Raw genomic sequence first — 20,320 nt, 5'->3', positions numbered from 1 at the left:
TCAATGTGCGGATCACAAGCCTCAATTCGTAGATCTCAAGTAATAGTAGGTCCGAATGATTTCCATGATGCAGAAAACGCTCTAAAATTGTAAAACACAGAATTTAGAAAAATTAAAATAGAAAACACGGAATTGGGATGAATTAATATGGATTTCATAGGGCTCTAAATAATGGATGCATTATATATACAGTATGTTAAGTGGGGTGACAAATAAGTAAGCAGATATGCTTAGTGGGAGATGGCTTTTGGTATTTTGGCGTCTATGTGGCTCTCCTGTGGACTTTGTCTTGTAAGTGTAGCTCTACTGGAAAAAATAGTGAGGATCACTGTTGTCAAACATGTCAGACAAAGCAGCTGATTACTAGTTCCTGGTTGGCTGGGTATGGACCTTCACATTTGCAATGTTTGGATAATAATGGACCAAACTTTGTAAAACCAGCAGTCACAAGTAATTCAGGAGCCTAAACACAACATAAGGGTTAAATCCATGACATGTCTCTGAATAGCTGATGACATGACTGAGAATCCCAAGTGTGTGCCTCATCTGGTTAATGTTCACCTGATACACTGATGACATCAACACACAAAGGTCACCATTGAGAAATGAGAAGGACAATCAGAAAGAAACAAAGCCGGCGAGTGCAAGAGGAGGGTTTACCATGTTGGCTGTCGGAGAGTTCCAGAGTAAGTCTTTCAATGACCCATCTCAGAGCAGCTAGCGCTCTTCTAACAGCTGCTATCCTCTAGAGAACAGAGCATTGCTTTGGTTTCAAAATACAAAGATGTGCATCTCAAGGTAAAATAATTCAAGATAATAACAGAGTATAGGATTTGAATTGTTTTAACTGAGGTATATTTGCTTGCAGTTTAATCCATTGAGCCTCTGATCTATGGGTGTCCCAGAATCACTTGAAAGAACTGTGTTTAATGAATGAGCAGAAACACTCTAAAAATTGCTCCTGATCTTTGTCAAATGCATCAAGATGTCCTAGTAAAAAATTTGACTGAGGAGTTTTGTATAAAGAAACAAAAGTAAGCCTGACTCTTCAGTGTTAACCGCAGACTCCTAATGGGACGTGTCGATTCATTGTCTATGTAAGTAGCCGTTCAATGCATTCCAGTAGTGCGTGGTTGCGTTTCGACGGGGTATTGCGTTGTCTGCTCCTCATCTATATAGAGTTCAGGGCTAGGCTACTTTATACAGGGGCGTCCAGCGTGACATATCACCTCTGGAAACTACAGAAGTAATTGCATTCACTTGAGAAAAAAAATCTGCTCTGTTTGTAGCCCGTGGAATTTGATGCCACACAGGACACAATTACTTCTGGGGTTTTTGTAGCCTTAGTTTTATTTGTTGAATACCATTTTCCACCTTTATGACAGAGGGTGTTGTTTAAAATAAAATACAATAAAATGTGATAAAATAAAGTACAATAAAACGTGATAAAATACGACAGTGGCCACGACTGCAAATGGAGGACGCAATCATTTACACATACATTTCAAAATCACAAACCTCAGATAATGTCAAAATGTCACTTAATGAATTCAAAGCACTTACATCTTGAACTTTTAGTGCCATGTGGACCTTTCACCATAGATTTCACCAGTCTTTAGTCTTTTCTCTAAACAAAATAACTGTAGTTAAACAGCCTTGCTCACATTCAAACTCAAAATCACACCGCACGGCGTTACACTAGCTAGCATGCTTATGTCATTGAACATTAGTGCATCGGCGACTGGCGCCCAAAATCCGCAGAGATCAACAGTAAATACAATCATCGGTTACAAATATCAACAGGTGCCTTTATTTAAGGGTTTTATACAGCGATATGTAACACAATTTGTTCGTTTTTTACCTTCTTCCTCACAAGATGGCATCACATCACCGTCCTTCCTGGCTAAAAACCTCTCCGTGGTCCACACGCAACAAAACAAAACCATTAATGCACTATGCGCAGTAAAAAATCCCCAGGATAAATGCTGCCCTCTAGTGACCATATTTAAGAACTGACTGCGGCGAAACATTTACAATCTCCTTCACAGTTTTAACAAATAGAAATGGCACAATCAAAATAAATCAACAAATGACATATGAAATAAACTTTACATTTCTCAGGTATTTAACAACCAAAGTGAAAACACAAACATGCCGGGTTTTACCACCCGGTTACATGTTGTTTTAATTAACAATATAATTATCACGGCATTACGAGAACATTTTTTATAATAAATTCTGCTCTGTTTTTCTAAATTAAGATACCGGTTCGGTAAAAACCACAACAGAAGCTCTCAGCACAGACAATGATCGGATAGTGGGTTTGAACTCGTTTGAAAATAAAACTAAATTAAACATAACAGAAATTATCCCTCTTAAGTAAACGGGTAGGAAATAAAGAAAAAATAACACATATTCATACTGATTACACTGGACTGTTTCCTTTTTCACGTATTTCGGAATTTTTAGAAATAACAATTACTTAGATTGCAAAACACCTAATAGACATAACCCATATGAATATACCGAATCATACTGTGACAGACTGCAACGTGTTAATGTTTCCGAGCTAAACTCCAGAGATTCTTACTAATGATAAAAACATGAAAACGTTGAAAAAATGCTGAACTTTTATGTGGTTATCCAGTTAGTTCACAGACAGGTTACTTTGCCATTAACCATAATCCTTTGCTATCATTATTCATGCAGTTACAATTTTATAACTTTTTCAAATATGTTACACATAGTCACATGGAAATGTTTAATACATTTGTCCACCAAAAGACCCTAATTCATGTTCCATTGACATTGTTTTTGTGCTGAGAGACACAAAAAAAACAATTTGTGTCCCTGAACATGAAAACAATATATCGCATTTTGTCAAATCATTGCATATCATGGAATCATTGCTCCTCCTGGACGTGAGCTTGGGCAGTTCACCCTGGAATAAACTGAGCAGTGTGATACCCTGATAACTGGAACACACTCAGTCACCGCTAACCTGCTCTGCTACTCCAGAGTTACTGTCCCTGACCTCCACTCAACACTGAAGAGCCCTTTCAGCCAAGACAGGCCAACAATTTCCACAGACCTTAACATCTCCTCCAGTCTTGGTGCTCAGCTGCTGAGGAGCTTCTGGACTACCTCAAACCCCTTTACCAGGGTGCCGCCGAGTCACCAAGTCACCTCATGCTGAACACAGCCTAAGCCATGCCTGGCCTTCCCTTCCTTTGATAAGACTACTAATGTTGTAGGATTTTTATCAACAAATCCTAAGAAAAGAACAAAGCCAACAATGCATTAATCTTCAGTATCTCGTGTGTCCCATTGTTGTCCAAAAATGATTAAAACTGTTAACATGTTCCTTCATTATAATTAAGAAAATGCACTGTAGATTTTTCTGCTAATTCTGGGGCAAGACCTTCAAATACAATTTTTAACTACACAGAAATAATGAATTGAACTTAAATAAAATCAGTGAAATAAATCAAAAAGCTGTTCATCTTATGAACTGGGTTTGTTTTTTCTTGTTGGTCTTTCCTACTTTGTTGCACTGTTACTTAAAGAACAAAGTAAATACTGTTAAAATTACAGTATTACATACATACATTGGCATTTAGAGCATTTAGCAGATGCTTTTGTCCAAAGTGACTTACAATCAGTACATTTGTCAGAAGAAAGTGAAACAACAATATATCATTGTCGGTGCACTATGGATGACAGTATGAATGACTGGGATCAAAGATTTGTATGTTTCAGTTGTTAAAAAACCTATTCATCCTCACTCGTGTTAAGTGTCCTGCTCATTTGGGAAATGCCCTCACCTTTTTTTTGGTGTAAAACTATGGAATAGTTTGAAAGAAGAGCTCAAGCAAATGCTCAAACATAAAATTATTTAAAAAGAGGTTAAAGGAAATGATTCTCGAAAGGTACAGGGATGAGGGTGTTTGATGATCATTGGGTGTTAATTGTTTATTTATTAGTTTGTTATTTATTAATTTTGTATCCGTGTTTTGTATTTATTTTTTTAGGAAAGTATTACAGTTATTATATATACTATACTATATTATATTTATTATACTACAGTTATTATAGTATATATTTGATATGAACATATAAGTAATACATTTTTATTTTACATAAAGTATATATATTATATTATATTTGGATACATTAAGAATATATATATATATATAATAAGTAATAATACATGAAAATGTTATTAATAATTATTATGAATAAGGAAGCTTAACTAAAATGAGGGATGGAGAAGGGGTGGGATTAGATAAGTGCAAACTTCTTCCCACTCCTTTTCGAACATGCTTTTCTTTTTAGCAATTGTTTTTCATTCATGTATATAATTATGCTTTCTATTTCTATTTCTGTTATTTCTGTAACAATTTTTTTTTTTTTTTTTTACATGTTCGAAATACAATTTCAATCAATCAATCAATCAATCAAAAAAACAAACTAAAGATTTAAGAGCTATTTTTAAAGATTTAGCCCTACGCCGAGAGGTTAGTCGGAAACTATTGAAAGACTTCAGGCTAAAAGGAAGTGACTTCATATGTCTATGAACAAACCTATCCCCAAATCAAATACCTGCAAATGATTTCACTGCTTCTATTATGTAGGCATCTTCTTTTAACTTGGACTGACCACAGCCTTGCGTTAATGTTCTTCCTCTCCCTGTGTGCGTTTGTCTTCCAGAGGTTGGTGTTGGTCTGATGGGATTTGGTTTATTCTTCCTGCTCTTTGGTGTACTCCTGTACTTTGATTCCGTCCTGTTGGCCTTTGGGAATGTGAGTAATCTTTCATGTCACACACATAGTTGCTCAGTGTCACCATCGACAATACTGGCACATAGATACATCAAAGACAAGAACACAATGGGTCAATTGTTTATTAGGGCTGTCAAAAGATTAAAAATGGTCAGATTAGCTCAATCACAGGGTAGCTGTGGATGAATCACGATCATTTACCATTTGTAAATATACCCGTTAAATTCCCATTTTCTCTGTATATCGTTGTGGGAATGCAAGGATAAATGACAGAAGGTGTATATGCGCCAGCATTTGAAGCACAAGTACTTAGTGTCTGTACTTGCCAATACAGAGTCCTGATATGAGTTCTTAGTAATACCATTACAGTTCTAACAATAACTTTGAAAATATTGCACTTTGAGTGTTCCTGATACAAACATCAGAGTTTGCAGTAGGATATTAATAATTTAACCTCAGTTGAACAGTTACCATACATATTAGAGATAAAAAAAAACAAAAAAACTAAGAGAGCAGCTTGTCACTTAAAGGAGAAAAGTGCTGGTCCACCTTAAAAGTCAGCCCACCTTAAGTGTTCCTGAGCCAGAGTTGTTGCTAACTTCAGGCAAATAAGTGAAATTGCGCTGCTTCGCTCACACTATGATTTTACCGATGACTTCGTATTCACCATCACACGCTCTCTCTCTCTCTCTTTCTCTCTCTCTCTCTCTCTCTCTCTCTCTCTCTCTCTCTCTCTCTCTCTCTCTCTGTCACTACCAATAGCATATATTCATATTGTTAGAAAAAAGAAGACAAGGGTCAATCCCTCTGAGCATTCAACAAAATGTTATGTTAAAGTTAACAGGCTTATTGTAAATATATCAGCAACAGTGTTGTACCATTCAAGGCCTTTTGATTTAGTATGAATATTTAATTCCAATACAGGTTTGGAGAAAGAAGACAAATAGCAAAATACAACATAACTGGAAGTGTCACCACATTTAATCTATTGGTTTCATGCTGAACATCCATTATTTTCATGTCTCTCAGCACAACTTGTTATCTGCCAGTCGAGATTAAGACGACGCTACAAAATTGAAAGTATGGTTTAGGCAACAAAACCCTCTAATTTAGGAAAACCGCCATCAACACATCACTTCACAACAAAACTTTGGGATGCCGTGTCCAACACTATTCATCCACCTGGAGTAGTCTTTCTCATTATCTAATACTTCGTCACTAACTGTTGCAGTCACATGGATGGGTTTCATTCGTGTGCCCACCATGAAAAATGATCCTCATTAACTTTATATTGTATGACATGCAATACAATTGACAATTCATATCCCTGAACATAAAACCAACAAATTGCATTTTGTGACTGTTGCTTAAACTGGGCTACAAAACTAAACATAATTCAAAGTGTGAGTATGTGTATGTGTTAAATATTAACTAAGATGTTGGTGTTGTGCATCTCAATAGATTCTGTTTCTGACTGGTTTGACATTCATCATCGGCTTCAGGAGGACAGCCCACTTCTTCTTCCAAAGACAGAAGTTTCGGGGCTCATTCTTCTTCCTGGGAGGCGTGTCTCTGGTTCTGTGCCGTTGGCCAGTCATTGGCATGGTGGTGGAGAGTTATGGCTTTGTGCTTTTATTCAAGTAAGTCCAATTAGTGTGTTTGTAAGACAAGCAAGTCTAACGGGTACCAGCTTGTCACCAGTGAACATATTATGATAACCCTGTAACAGTAGGAAGAGTACAAATATAAGTGAGACGGGACGACGTATGTTGTTCGTTTTACTATTTTCTGTGATACCGTATTGTTGCATAAATGCACTGGTCACAACCATATATATATATTCTTCAAAAGAAAATCTACTAAGGCACATACATCCTTAATATACAACTTAATATAAATCAAGTTTCATATTGTTACACAAATAAAACCCTTTGTTTTCTAAACACATCAGTCTGTCAATATAATATATAGTTCGGCCATCAAATCCATCAACCTCCTTATACAAGAGTCTGTTATGTGAATGCTTCCACTATTTTCTCTTAGTATTCTATACTAATTATCACAGATAAACAACTGGTTTTATTTCTTATTCCAGAGGATAGCCACACCCCTTGGTATCCTACCTTGGACAATTTTAGTACTTAGATCAGTGGTAGATTCCCCAACCCCATAAAAATCATGGTGTAATGTATTTAGACCTTCCAGATCCTGTTCTGCTAAAAGTCTCTTGAACACATGAAACATCACAATGCCCAAGGAGCTTATCAACAATAATGCAAAGTGACCTATTCCCTGCACTATGTCCAAGACGCAGGCCACGTGCCTTATATGACCCAACATGAAGCTTCTTATTAGTCTTTTTATATTGACGGCACAGAGTTCACTTGCCAGTTGGTCCACAGCTAGCATCAGTCCGCGGTCACCAGGAATGATAGTAACTACATTTCCTTAACGCTGGACACCCTCAGCTACATGCCCTCCCCCAGCTGATGTGAAATGAGGCAGATGTGCTTCATAGTAACGCTGAACATAAATTCCTGCTGGCCAAAGTTGCAGATCGTACGTTTCATCCACTTCTTTGCATTCAGCTGTGACATGAAAGGAGCTGAATCTGTTTCGTGGCAATTCTTTTTTCCGACATGTAACTGATCTGCCCAATTTATTAGTCACATAAAATATCAACTTTGACATCAGGAGCAAATCTAGTGGCAAACACTCACCAGCTTGGTTTTGACCAATTAAATATTACAACCATCACCGGTTCCAACTATTCCCATCTGTTTTCTCTCCCTTCTCACTGGTTCACGAGTGTTACAGGGTTTTGACTGTGGATTTTGGCTTTAAACACCCGCCGTCTCTCACAATCACGCTCCATTTAGGTGACTGGGATTGTGTTTGTGGAGGAATATTCAATGCCACGGTTCCCAGTGCAGTTTCTGATGCTAGGGGACTCGCACATCACGGATCAGGTGGAAGCTTATCCAGATAAAATTATACAAATCTTGGAATGTCTTCCCCACACTTGCTAACCTTTACGCTTTGATGGTGTTTATATCCTTCTGAGGACCCTTGTGAAGAACACATGATTGATTCGTCTTCAGACCCACTTCAAAGAGTAGTTTTTTTAGACTCCTTGATCCACTCAGACGGGAAGTTAGTAGGATTACAATTTCATCTTGGCTAAATGTCCTCATTTTAGTGACAAGAAAGTTTAGGAATTCGTCTGCTGTCAACAGTTTTAAAAACCTCAGGCTTCGTACGCGAGCAAACTTTACTGCCGGCAGCTCCACACGAGGTTGTGTGTGCTGCATTCACCATCTTCCATCTCTCTCAGTCTATGAACTTGCATACTGCACTCACATAGTGAACATGGCATTGCTACTGTTGCCACCTGCTGGCGCAATATGGAATAACATGGCCTTATTTTCCCCATTACTCTGAAATGACAAACCTATAAACTAAGTTAGACAGAAATAAGAAAATACATCTAAAACAATACACACACACACACACACACACATATATATATACACACACACCTCAACAACCCTTTTGTGAGTATCACACAAGCCTAAAATGAAGCTTTATTATATCGTTCATTCATGTTAGCATTTTGGTTATTCCAGTTCATGCGTAGTCTACCCTCTGTATCTCATTATGTAAATCATCACCTTAGATGGTCATTGGTGATGTTTTGCATTTAAAAAATAAAACATTTTGTCATAAAGGAGGTTTTCTCTTGTTTCCCTCTGTAGGTCCTTCTTCCCTTCAGCCTTGGGGTTTGTGCTGTCAGCTGTGAATATCGCTTCGCTCAATGCAGTATGTCTTGTTCATGGTTCAGTAGATTAACACTAAATATACATTAGGAGTGTTACTACAGAGATTTGACAGAATGTTTTCTATTAGTTTTTCTCCAGCAGCTCCTCCGTGGTCTGAGCAGAAGGACAGCTGGACACCTTGACTGTCTATTCAGTTACATAACTGAATGTGGTTTTAATACTTTTTGCAATTAAACTTTTTACAATGAACTATCTTCACTATAAGGTAACAATTCAATTGTCATTTTACAATCATTTACTGTTATATTTAACCTTGTTAATATCTTGTTGTAGAATAAATTAATGTTCCTTTATTGTCTGACAGTTTACATACTGTCAAAATATTCCCGGTGAGTTTTAATGGGAACATCAATTTAAATTCCAAGAAAGAAATCAGATGATGACTCTCAAACAGAATCCACGAAAAACAAGTGACAAATCATTTTATTTGTGGAACACATTCATACACAAGGCTACAAGTAAATAGCTTCACACTGGTTGTAATAATTAAAATAATAAGAATTATTATTATTATTATTATTATTATTATTATTATTACACTGGTGCAGCCTTAGAATCTGTGCTCGGTAATATACACCAAATAGAGACTAAAAAGATTACACAAGGCTTTAAAAAAAACTTAAAAACATAATCTAAGATGTATACTGACAGGTTACTTTTAGTCATTTAAAATCATAAAATAAGACTTTGTTCACAATCTCGCGCTTTTACTGCAAAGCTTTTTAAGCATCTGATGTTTGCTATAAACATTAGCTTCATGCTGCTAATGTTAGCTAGTAAGATGGCTTAGCTGTCATATGATACATCTGAATACTGCAAAGATGAAACAGTTGAGTTTGCGGCACATGGTGACTAGTTCAAGGGACCCTGGGAGATTTAATTATCAAACTGCATTCATCAACCTGAATCAGCATTGCAGTTCGTTTAGAGAGCTTCTCTCAATCCAAGAATAATTTATTCATCTCAAGTCATCAATGTCATAATGTGTACTGACAATAGACCACAGTGAATTTCCGGATGTAGCTACTTGAGTCTGTCTTTAGATTTGATGAACACGTGAGTGTAGGTGACATCATCATCAATGCCATCCTCTTCATTGTTGCTACTACTCTGAGCGGTGTCCTCACACAGTTTTATCATTACTTTGTCTCCGTTTGTCTTGCTCACGGATGCTGCCTCTGCTTTTCTACCCACACCTGGTTTAATTCTAACGTACTCCGTCTCCTCCTGCTGGAGCCTGGATGATGATGATGGGTCTGAGCCAACAGGCAAGTCCTCAAACTGGGGAACAAGGTGAAAATCAGCAACACGAAACTTACACAAACCGTTAATTCAACTGACAAGAGCTGATAATGACGTATTCTCACCAAAGGAATGAGTTATGATGTAAACTGACAAAATCGATACTTTGCGTAACATTCAGATCCAGTTTAAATGATAACTTTTACACTGCAGGTTGACGGGTCCACTAATATATGAACAAAACGAGGATCTCTGCCTGAATTAAAGTAGAGCTGGATAAAATAACAGACAGACACTGTACAGTATATCCTATGTTTTGCTACAGCAGACATCCATCCTTTTCAACAGGTCATTCTTTGGGGCAGGGGGGGGTCCGTTTTCATTCTTGTACAATGCCACTAGTCAATTTTTAGCCATCTCATAGATCCAATCAAACCAACTTAATGAGGACATTGCATAGTGTTAATTTAGTTCTATCTATCCTATCAGGGGTAATTTCAATGATCATTTACCTCATTTATGTAAGGACACATAAGGATGAGTTTGCTGGTTTACAACCTGTCCTTGTCTGACTACATGTGTTTCTTTGCAGCAGTGTTGAGGAGTGCAGTTCTGCTAGAACTACGGAAACTAGACATAATAAACCATATTTACTAGTTCTCTGTCTGAACACCACCACAACAACCATGGCAGAATTATTTGTAAGACAGGAAATTATTAGGAAATGACTAACAAATCTGTCAATTTGTTGCTTTTATGTCTTAGTAAGAGAACTAAAAATAATGAATTCTATCTTTCATGCATTATTTCCTGTTATTTGACTTACCTCATCATCTGAGCTACTGGAGGTCTCCTTGTCATCCCCTATAAATACAGAGCAAAATGTTTCATGCTTGGCTCAAATGAGTTATTGTTAAACTGTGTTATGCAAAAACAAGCTCAGCATAGGCCCTCTACCAACACAAGCGTGTTGGTAGAGTAGTTTGCCTGAAGTACCTCAGAATTTCATAAACATGTGAAATGTGATTGTAAAATGTGAAAAAAGTATGACATGCCAGGTCATGTCCATCATTTGCTCGTTTTCATAACCAATGTATCATGACATACGCAGGCCTCTTCTCATTTTTCTTTGAACTTGAACTAAAACCATCAGAACATAACATCTGGTGAATCAATGTTATTGACTAATCAGCTGCTGATAGCAATGGATTTTCCTACATTGTGACAAGAGTGCATGGATGAGGCATTAAATTGTTCTACTTTACTCATTTTTGGGGCTGGCTAATTTGCTAGCTAGCTTGCTTATTCCATGCTACAGTAACAGAAGCAAAAAAGCACCATATGAACTGCTAGGCTTGATCTACATTATGATGGCCCTTTCAATTAGCTTATGCGAATGGCTTATGCTTATCTCCAGCATGTAAGTGCTGTAAAGGTAGGAGCTGCTCTTTATACTCCTCTCTCCTCAGTCTGCAGATGGAGTTTTATAGGGGGGGCATTAAGTAATTCATGCACATTCACAACCATTGTCCAGTTGGAGTACAACTCTCTACCTATGAGTCCATCGCTATTGCTATATTTCGACAGTTACTATGTATATTTATAACATAACATGTAGAATTCAAAAACTTTGCACTTAAATGTGAAGATTTGGACCTGAATCAATCAACAACACCATTAAATACACAGATCCATTGGTTTTCAGCTGAAAAAAACAAATGGTTTAGGGAATTAGTTACTCTTTGATAAACTAATATATGACATTTTATTAGTATTGCTTTAGTATTTAACTGTACAAAATATGTTAAATTATGGTTAGATGATAAATAATTCATACCTTCACCCTGCATTCGATGTTGATGATGACTGTAATAGTGGGCGACTGAGTTAGCATACATATTTGCATACTCATCAACTGCTGCCAAAGGTGTTCTCCTTGCAAACAACCACTCCCTGAGTTTTTTACCTAAAACATAAAACTGTACTTAGTTCATATTTATTTGTAGCAAATATGACATACAGTATACAAGGACAAGAAATGTTTCAAATGTAGCACATCAATAGAATGTAATCCGCAATATTGGCATTCTAGCCATTCCACCCTATCAGCGAGCTAGAATGGCTCAGTGGCTGCTGAGGCAGAACAGGTCAGATTCAGGTGTATTTCCTTACAACACTGATATTGGTTAAGGTATCTTTTTTAGGACCTACAGAACATTGAATAAATGGCAGCAGATCTGATAGGTATCTCGATGGTGGTAGAACAACCTGCATCTGCATCACGGGTGTCCAATTTAGTGGACCAGATCAGATGAATCATCGCATAATAACCTATAAACAACAACACTTCCCATTGTTTCTATCTTTAAGTGTAAACATGTACATTTTAAAAATATTGTTATTTATTAACAATCCATTTACAAACAAGATGATGATGCTACAACCAAACAACTGACTACTGTTTCCTCAAACCAACAATTAATTGATCTTCTCTGTCTTGGTTGTACTGTACTTTTCTGTACTGTATTTCGGCATCATGAGTCTAATAGTGGCATCACATATTATATTCTTTGGGCACTGCAAGGTACTGTGAACACAACAAACAAAGTAATCTAGTGGGCCAGAGTGGACCCTTTGGTGGGCAGATGTTTGGCCCTCAGTCCACATGTTTGACACCCCTGATATATATCATTGCAGTCCTGATACAACAAAATGCAGTTCCACTGCTTTTTGCACTTCTGGTTCTAGTAAATTGCATGATATACACGCACTAAAATGTATACAAAATGCTTTCAAAGGGACTGTTTTGTTTTTTCTGGAAAGAGATGTTGCAGGGATTTTTGCTTTAAGATGTAACCTTTCAAAGCTACACTCAAAAATGCCATTTACCTCCATGGTTCTGAGGTGCAGGAATTTGCGTGGTTTAAGCCTTCTGTGAAGTTAAAATCAATATGCTATATCCATACATGGATGTATGTAACCCTAACCCTTACCAAACCCAACAAAGTCAACATAAAGATCAGTAATACACCACCAAATTGTCTTCATATGATTCAAAACTGGGATGAACATGATTTCACCAAAATTATGTATTATAAATTATAGTTTCAACGAATGTATTGTCTGGTACGTACCCTTGTATGTGATGACAGCAACAGAGGCAATGATGATGAAAAAGATTACGATCACTATCATGATGGCCACACTGCCATCTATGCCACTTTTAAATCTAGAAAAAAAGAATATATCTGATGAAGATTCAAAGTTACTCTAAAACGCAATAAATAGGCACTAGTATACTTTCCAAATACCATAAATAAAGTGTGTATGTTATGTGAAATTATAAATGATATATCAAGTAATACAACCTTGGCACAAACTTCAACGGAGTTGTGGGCTTCGCAGCTGGAGGAGGAAGAGGTGTAGGAGGAGGTACTGTAAAATAGAGAGTAAAATGGTACATCACTGTTATAGAATTATTCTTTGTTTGACATCCTTTAGTAACTAACAAGGGAAGGTGAATCAGTGACACAATATTGACACATAAAAAATCTAAATACTTGTAATTAAATATTGATTTACACTGTTACTTCAATGCCTATTGAGTCCTATCATTTTGGAAGACAAGACAATTATTTATCAAACTAAACATTTTATGTGTGATCTCTCATCAGTTGAGCCTAATTAGCCACCCAGCTGCAACAATAACCTGATCTAAAAATGGCAAATCATCATTTATCAGCAGTTGCAGTATGTAGTCTACTGTTTGAACTGGTGTGGTAAGTATATTAAGTTCTCATATCAGTACTGTGTATCAGCAAGTACTGAAATACATGTATGTATTCTGTCTGAAAAAAGTGGTATCAGCGCATCCCTATTGGTCGAGGCTTCAAATTATGGTACATATACGCATTCTGTCATTTATCTTTCCATTTCCACAACAATATACAGAGAAAATGGGACATTTTGGGCCCTAGTTTCGTAGACCAGGCGCAGTCAGCACTCAGCGCACCTGCGCCATGCCGACGGGGTGTGTCCGCCTGGACTTTGCAAGTTTCAGAAAAGTTTGATCTGACGTCAGATGTGACGGGACAATCTATATAGATATAAATTCACGTGTTGATTCAATTAGTTGCATTAAATAGTGTTTGTAGTGATTATGTATTGCATTTAAATGTGCCTGGAACTGTGGAAACCTGCCTGTGAGGTCTCGGTGACGTGTGCGCACTGCGCGCAGTCAGCCAAACTTCCACTCCGCCAGCTGTGATTCGCCTTGAATGAATGGACTTTATTTACGCCTTGCGCCTTGCGCCGAGAGTAGACCAGGTTGGAGCTGTCGAGCTTTCAGCGCAGTCTCGGCGAGGCTTTTTGCCACGAAACTTCCGCTACGCCAAGCTGAATCTGTGACGCCTCCCCCTGCTGCGCCGCCACACCCATCTTGGCGCAGGCGATCCACCAAACTGCCAAACTGACCGCGCGCAAGGCTGCACGTGTCGAAACTTGCATTGCGCTGGCTCCGCCACCCTGCGCTGCGCCACGAAACTAGGGCCCTTTGGGTCTATTTACGAATGTTCATTGTGATTACTCATGATTAATCGACAGCCACCCTATGATTAATCTTATTATAATGTTTAATCGTTTGACAGCCCTAATACAAATGTATGTAAATATTGTACCTACCAATCACACTAATTTGAACGTCTCTACTCCAAGTACTGGTCCGGCAGCGATACGTTGTCCCATCATCATTTGGCGTGACACATATTTCTAATATGTATGAACTCACTGTCTCTTTCACATTGTCTTTCACATGCAAACACTGACTGTAACTTACTGATTTACACCAATATGGTCTTTCTTGATGATAATAATAATCATAGTTTGAACCCCATCTGCTATTTCCAAAGTAATACCTGTCACGTTTAACACAACGGAGAGAGAGTAAACTGTAAGCATTTACCTGAACTTTCTTATCCCTTTGATAAGGAACTATGTCCACATCTACTAGGGGATTTGGGGCCAAAGGTCTCCGATAAATTTGGGACTTTACAGTGCTCCCTGACGTCTTTGCTACACATTGGAAATGTTCAAATTTTGAACAAGCCACGTGATCAAAAAACAATATTAGGGCAGACTGGAATCTATCGTCTACACTCTTCACTGTCTCAGGACATTCTGAATTTCCACAAAGCCAAGATTTTGCGAATTCTTGCAACTCCTGGGAATACTGGCATATGATCTCAAAGTGCTCATGTGGCTTCGGATGGACCCGAAGTGGAGTAATCTGCAAATAATTGGCAACATCCTGGACCTGGAGTTTCACTACATGGACCTTTGTCTGATTGTGAGAAATCTGTGTGCATCTGTAGAATCCTGTATCGTTGAGTGTCATCTGACGTTTCTCCAGGCAGAACGAGCCGTGACCCTCCCGGATCACAAAGTCCCCTCTGGTATCTTTTTCACGACCCATGACTCTATCTGGCTGACAAACAGTTCCATTGGATGAGCGGCACCAGTGTTTCTCTGAGGCAGCCCCGGTGTCCAGCTCAGTGCCACATGACAGGACTATGGACTCTCCCACAGCCCCGATCACAGTTGAGTTTTGTTCTGACGAAATCAAACAACAACAATTAGCAGGTTCACAGCTTCACAGTCTTACTGATGTAATCCATTTGTTTTTCACTTTTACTTTGCTGTCACCAATGAATGCATACATCCAGCTTCATGGACAACAATGATAAGTGTGTGGAAGCTTTCAACACAGACTGTTCACGCTTCATCCAGCGTCTCTCATCCCTGTCGAGGGGCGCTGCTGACACACACACACACACACACACACAGTGATCGATAGTCATGTCGGAGACGTTTATTATAACTTTTCTCTGAGTTTTGTCAACATAAGATTGACTTGACCTGCAAGAATCTGTGTGATGAGCACAACAGAATCTCACACCAGAAATGTTCAGAAATGAACTGATTCACAACTAAAAGTGGAACTTAAAATAGAGCCTAGTGGATCAACGGACCTGCTGACTTTAGTAGGTAAAAGTCTGGGGATTTAAAAAAAGTGGGTGGTAAGTGTTGTGACTACCCCATAAATAATTGCACAAATACTTGCATATTTATGCACATTTGCATGCTCTTGGATTGACAAGGAATTAGATTTAGAAGTACTATGTTTCTTCAATACGTTCCTCATATTTCTTTTATTTTCTTCTTGATTCATTGAATTTTGATTCATCAACCACGTGATTATACACCATGGGAAAACATGCTCTTTCACTTTAATTTGGAAAAATGTAAACGTAAAACACGGAATTTGTGAAAAAATAAAAATTTCATAAGGCCCTAGGCGACTCTAAATATAAATAATTTAAGTTATTACCACATGTTTATATTTTATAAACAAAAAAGGCCATATCTATGCATCTCCCACAGTAGAATTTTTTAAAGAACTCCCTCATCCTTGTACCATTTGAAAATCATCTCTGTACGTTTTCTTGAACTGGATCATGGTTGAACATTGCTTTTGCGCCATACTCATACTATTCCAGAGTTTCACACCACTAATTGATATGCTCTTACTTTTTATAGGTGTGCGAACAGCCAGCATCTTGAAATTAAACTACTCTCTCAAATTATAAACCCCTTCCCTATCAAAGAACAGCTTCTGAATATTACCTGGTAGTAGTTTGTTTTTTGCTTTATTATTTGTGCAGTTTGCATATTCAGCCAGCTCAATAAGCTTTAAAGCATGTGATTTAAAAAAAAAATAACTTGGTGTGATTATAATATCCTGCTTCATGACCTGTTCTTTTCAATCTCTTTTGGCTCTTTTTTGGAGTGTGAATAGTGGTTGCAGTAAGCTTTTGTATGTGTTCCCCCAAATCTACAGACAGTAATGTAAGTATGGTAAAATCAGTAAGCAGTAGAGAATGTGTCTAGTACGTGCGATGAGATGCATTGTGATAGTTTCGATTGGATGTGTTTTATGTGAGGTTTCCAGCAGATTTTGTGGTCTTTTATCACACCAAGAAATATATTTCCATTTCACACTCTTTCAGTAATCACCCCATCTCTCTTAACCTGTACTTGATTCAGCCATGAAACCCATCTGTGCTAACTTGACAAAAATGTTCTTACCTTCAAACACATTCAGCCTGTACTGCTGCCTAAAGTTATATTGTGAAGAACCTTTGCATGCATACAGTCCTGAGTCACTGTTCTTCAGTCCAGACAATGTAAAATACTTCTCTGCATTGTAGATTATTGGTTGACTGTCCATTTTGATCGGATTTCTGCAAATGTGGCAGTTCCGAGGGTATGAAGGGCAGTAACACTTGTCAAGGGTCTCAGTGTTGGAACAAGTAACTGTTACAGAAGCATTTGTCCTCACATTGATGGTTATCTCTGATCCTCGAGTACCTGGAAGGACAAGTGACACAGATATTTTTTACCTTTCATATCTGAGTGTCACACAGCAGAAGCACTAAACACTTTCCATTCTGTATCAGCCGCAGGAGGATGACAAGATTAATGACTATCTTTACAGACTGTTGCTGGTGTGTTTTTGCGATTAAAAGTGAATGTTTACACTAAAGCATGAAAACCTTAACTTTGGTAACCATGCGTTTGAACACACCCGTTTGCAATTCTACAACACAGATTCTTACAAATCACTACCCACTCTTTCCTATAATCATTCTTATTCATAAGACACACACACACACACACACACACACACACACAATCAAATGTTTAACAGAAGCCTCTATGAGAAAGTTAAAGGTTTACAAAGTAATAAAGACAGCGGTGTTTGGTATAATGTATATATGTGTGTTGTTGCTGCTTTGAAATAGTAATTCAAATAGTTGATGTGTGTAACATTTTGTTGGAAAAATGATTTTGAAAAATGAAAGTTAGGTTATGATTTTTTGATTGAGTTTGTTTTGACACAATGAGCCCAATTCCACAACCAGTCTGTAAGAAATCGAAAAAGACTGTAACAAGAGTATTTTATGTTTAACATGCAGTTGAAGCATTTTTGGCTGTGAAATTATTTTCCCATCAGGCTGTGCTGCAGCAGCTCTTCTCAGTCTCTCTCTGAAACGCTCTTTTTGACCTAGTGCTCTTCCCTCCAAAAAAGCCCAGTCTGCTCTTATTGGTCAGTTGGCAAGTGATTGCTTAACCTCTTAGTGGCTTTGTCAGAAATGTCCCACCCCTTACTGTAACCAGAATGGGAGTTGTACCGTTGAGGAATAGCAATACAAGTGTATTTTAGCCACGTTCTTCAACTCCTCTTCCTTGAGAAGAGCCAGCATCTAGTTTTGTTTGAGGGGGTAACAAACTCTTGGCTGGGCAGATACTATATTATATTATTATACTTGGTGACATCACCACCAGCAGTGCTTCTGTGAGGGAAAATAACTTCCTTTGGACATGGATTTTAGGCTTTGACGATCTGGAGACCCTTTACATGAACAAAAAACTATAAACAAACTAAAGGAAAGGGCAGAATCAGAAAAGCATAATAGGTCCTATTTACACACCTCATTCACTAATAGTTTTTTCTTGAATTTGTTGAAAAAGTCTCCATAAGATTCATGATGTGTTCTTAAACCTCAAAATTGTTGGTAACTATATTCTGATAATGTTGAATCTCACTGTCCTGGTTAAGTGAATTAGCAGATAAATGTCCTGGTATAAATGTACATGATTCTGCAGAACTGTGAGACCACACAATAACTGAAACACCCAACCTAAAGCCTAAAGAGTGCAGAGACCAGGACTACTAACGTAAAAACGTTTAAAATCATCTACAGTGGAGTTTTTCCCAGAAGTAAGTAAATGACAGGTGAGCTGTTATATCAGATGTGGATACAAAATAACATGCTGTTAATCTTTAAGTGTTGAAGTGTTTATTAATTTTCTTTAAAAGAAGTCTTTGTAAAAAACAGTGGAAACATCTTATAGTGATCACGTTTGTCTGGGTCGAATTAGGAGACGGTGATTATTATAACTTTTCATTATTTTTCATGCAGATTAATTGATGTGTATATTTATTATATGAATATAAAGTAATGAAACAGACAGCTTCATGATCTACTGAATAGTATTGACTATTTAAAAATTTTTTTAAATGACTGTATACTGTACTGTGTATAATTCAAATACAATACAGTACAGTACAGTAATGTAAATGAAATGTGTCTTATTATAGTTCACATTAAGACTGTAGCCTAAATCAATAATGTGCTGGTTACAAATACAGTAACGTAAGTAATGTTAATAGTAAAAGAAACGGTGTGACGGTGGTTTCAGTGCATTTCTAAAAATAAACTGTAGGCCATCATTGCTTAATATATAAGTAATATATAATTTATATTCTTGTATGGAAAGATATTCATTACTTAAACAAATTATTTAAACAGCATTGGTATAGGAGTAATTTCCCTGTAACTGTGTTTTCACTAGAATGAAAATAATTATTAAAATATTATAAGTGATAAAAAATATAATTGTAATATAAATTATACAACTGTAAAATGGATAAAACTTAATAACCAATTCTTTTACACAAACATGTCAGTTGTTTGTCAGTCCGCGTTAAGTGTGTGTAGGTTACGTTCTAAGAACAAATAAGGAAATGTTGATGATTATTTGTGAAAACTTTGTGCGTGGGTTTGAAGAAGAAATGTGTTCAGTTGGTGAATGAGGCCCAACTTATGTACTTATGCAACATTCTGTTTGTGGAGTCCATCCATTGATGAGAAATTGCAATTCTCCTTTGGACATTTAAACATATATGGATTAGATTAGATAACAAATTAGATATCATCTATGTCTTTTTTTTGCCAGATCATAATGCATACATTCAGATCATGGTTTTACATACAGATAGCTTCATAAAATAAAAGTGGCCTGTTTATTTAAATGAAAAGTCAGAATCCCTTACCTTCTACTGTAAGGAACAGAAACATGCAGAGTTTCACCAGACAGCTCTTCATCTCCATATCTTGAAGATCCACAATTGCTATTGATCAATATTTTTTCATGAGTGGTTCTGATTATTTTGCTGCTCAGGTCCAAGTTTAGTCTAAATCAACTCAAATGTCTCCTTCCGATGTTGAGCAATGATAGATCAAGTGAACAACCAGTCAGAAGTGTTGCCGGAGTTGTGGTTCACCAGTCAGGATGCGACAGGAAATGGAGGCTAAGTACGCATGAAATGATGCGATATTATCAGGTCTAAAAATAGCTCAACAGTACAAGTGTCAACCATGTCAGCAAATGTTGAAAACAACATATATTCATGACTCTTAGAGCAAAGAAGGACATTCGGTAATGTTATTATAAAGGGACAGATTAGACTTTAAAAAAGGAGAATACTGTTGGTTGCAGTTACCATTTTTTCTTTTAACTTGGGCAATGGTAACCAAGTGATTATTATTTGAACTG

The 20,320-nt window shown here is 37.2% G+C and overlaps 2 protein-coding genes across 3 annotated transcripts; one reads left to right on the top strand and one right to left on the bottom strand.

Annotated features, from left to right (window-relative positions):
• Positions 1–606: 606 nt before the first annotated feature.
• On the top strand, positions 607–8,803 carry golt1a (golgi transport 1A). Its single transcript, XM_084035343.1, has 5 exons — positions 607–686; positions 4,711–4,802; positions 6,243–6,421; positions 8,537–8,600; positions 8,688–8,803. The coding sequence occupies exons 1-5, from the start codon at positions 662–664 to the stop codon at positions 8,715–8,717; spliced, it is 390 nt and encodes a 129-aa protein (XP_083891469.1). The 5' UTR covers positions 607–661; the 3' UTR covers positions 8,718–8,803.
• Positions 8,804–9,076: 273 nt separating this feature from the next.
• On the bottom strand, positions 9,077–19,962 carry LOC311026381 (uncharacterized protein). Of its 2 annotated transcripts, XM_084029903.1 has the most exons (8): positions 19,818–19,962; positions 17,006–17,287; positions 14,543–15,469; positions 13,231–13,297; positions 12,997–13,091; positions 11,700–11,828; positions 10,689–10,726; positions 9,077–9,901 (listed from the first exon to the last, which is right to left on the bottom strand). In XM_084029903.1, exons 1-8 carry the CDS (start codon positions 19,873–19,875, stop codon positions 9,644–9,646), a joined length of 1,854 nt encoding a protein of 617 aa, XP_083886029.1. In that variant the 5' UTR covers positions 19,876–19,962; the 3' UTR covers positions 9,077–9,643. The 2 variants fall into 2 exon arrangements, with proteins under 2 accessions (XP_083886029.1, XP_083886030.1); XM_084029904.1 differs by lacking the exons at positions 9,077–9,901; positions 10,689–10,726 and adding an exon at positions 10,886–11,567.
• Between the last annotated feature and the right edge of the window lie 358 nt (positions 19,963–20,320).

The sequence above is a fragment of the Eutrigla gurnardus genome, assembly GCF_963514095.1.
Source record: "Eutrigla gurnardus genome assembly, chromosome: 2".
Taxonomy (NCBI): domain Eukaryota; kingdom Metazoa; phylum Chordata; class Actinopteri; order Perciformes; family Triglidae; genus Eutrigla; species Eutrigla gurnardus.
The sequence above is the reverse complement of the archived record's forward strand: the minus strand, read 5'-3'. Positions and strand labels throughout refer to the sequence as shown.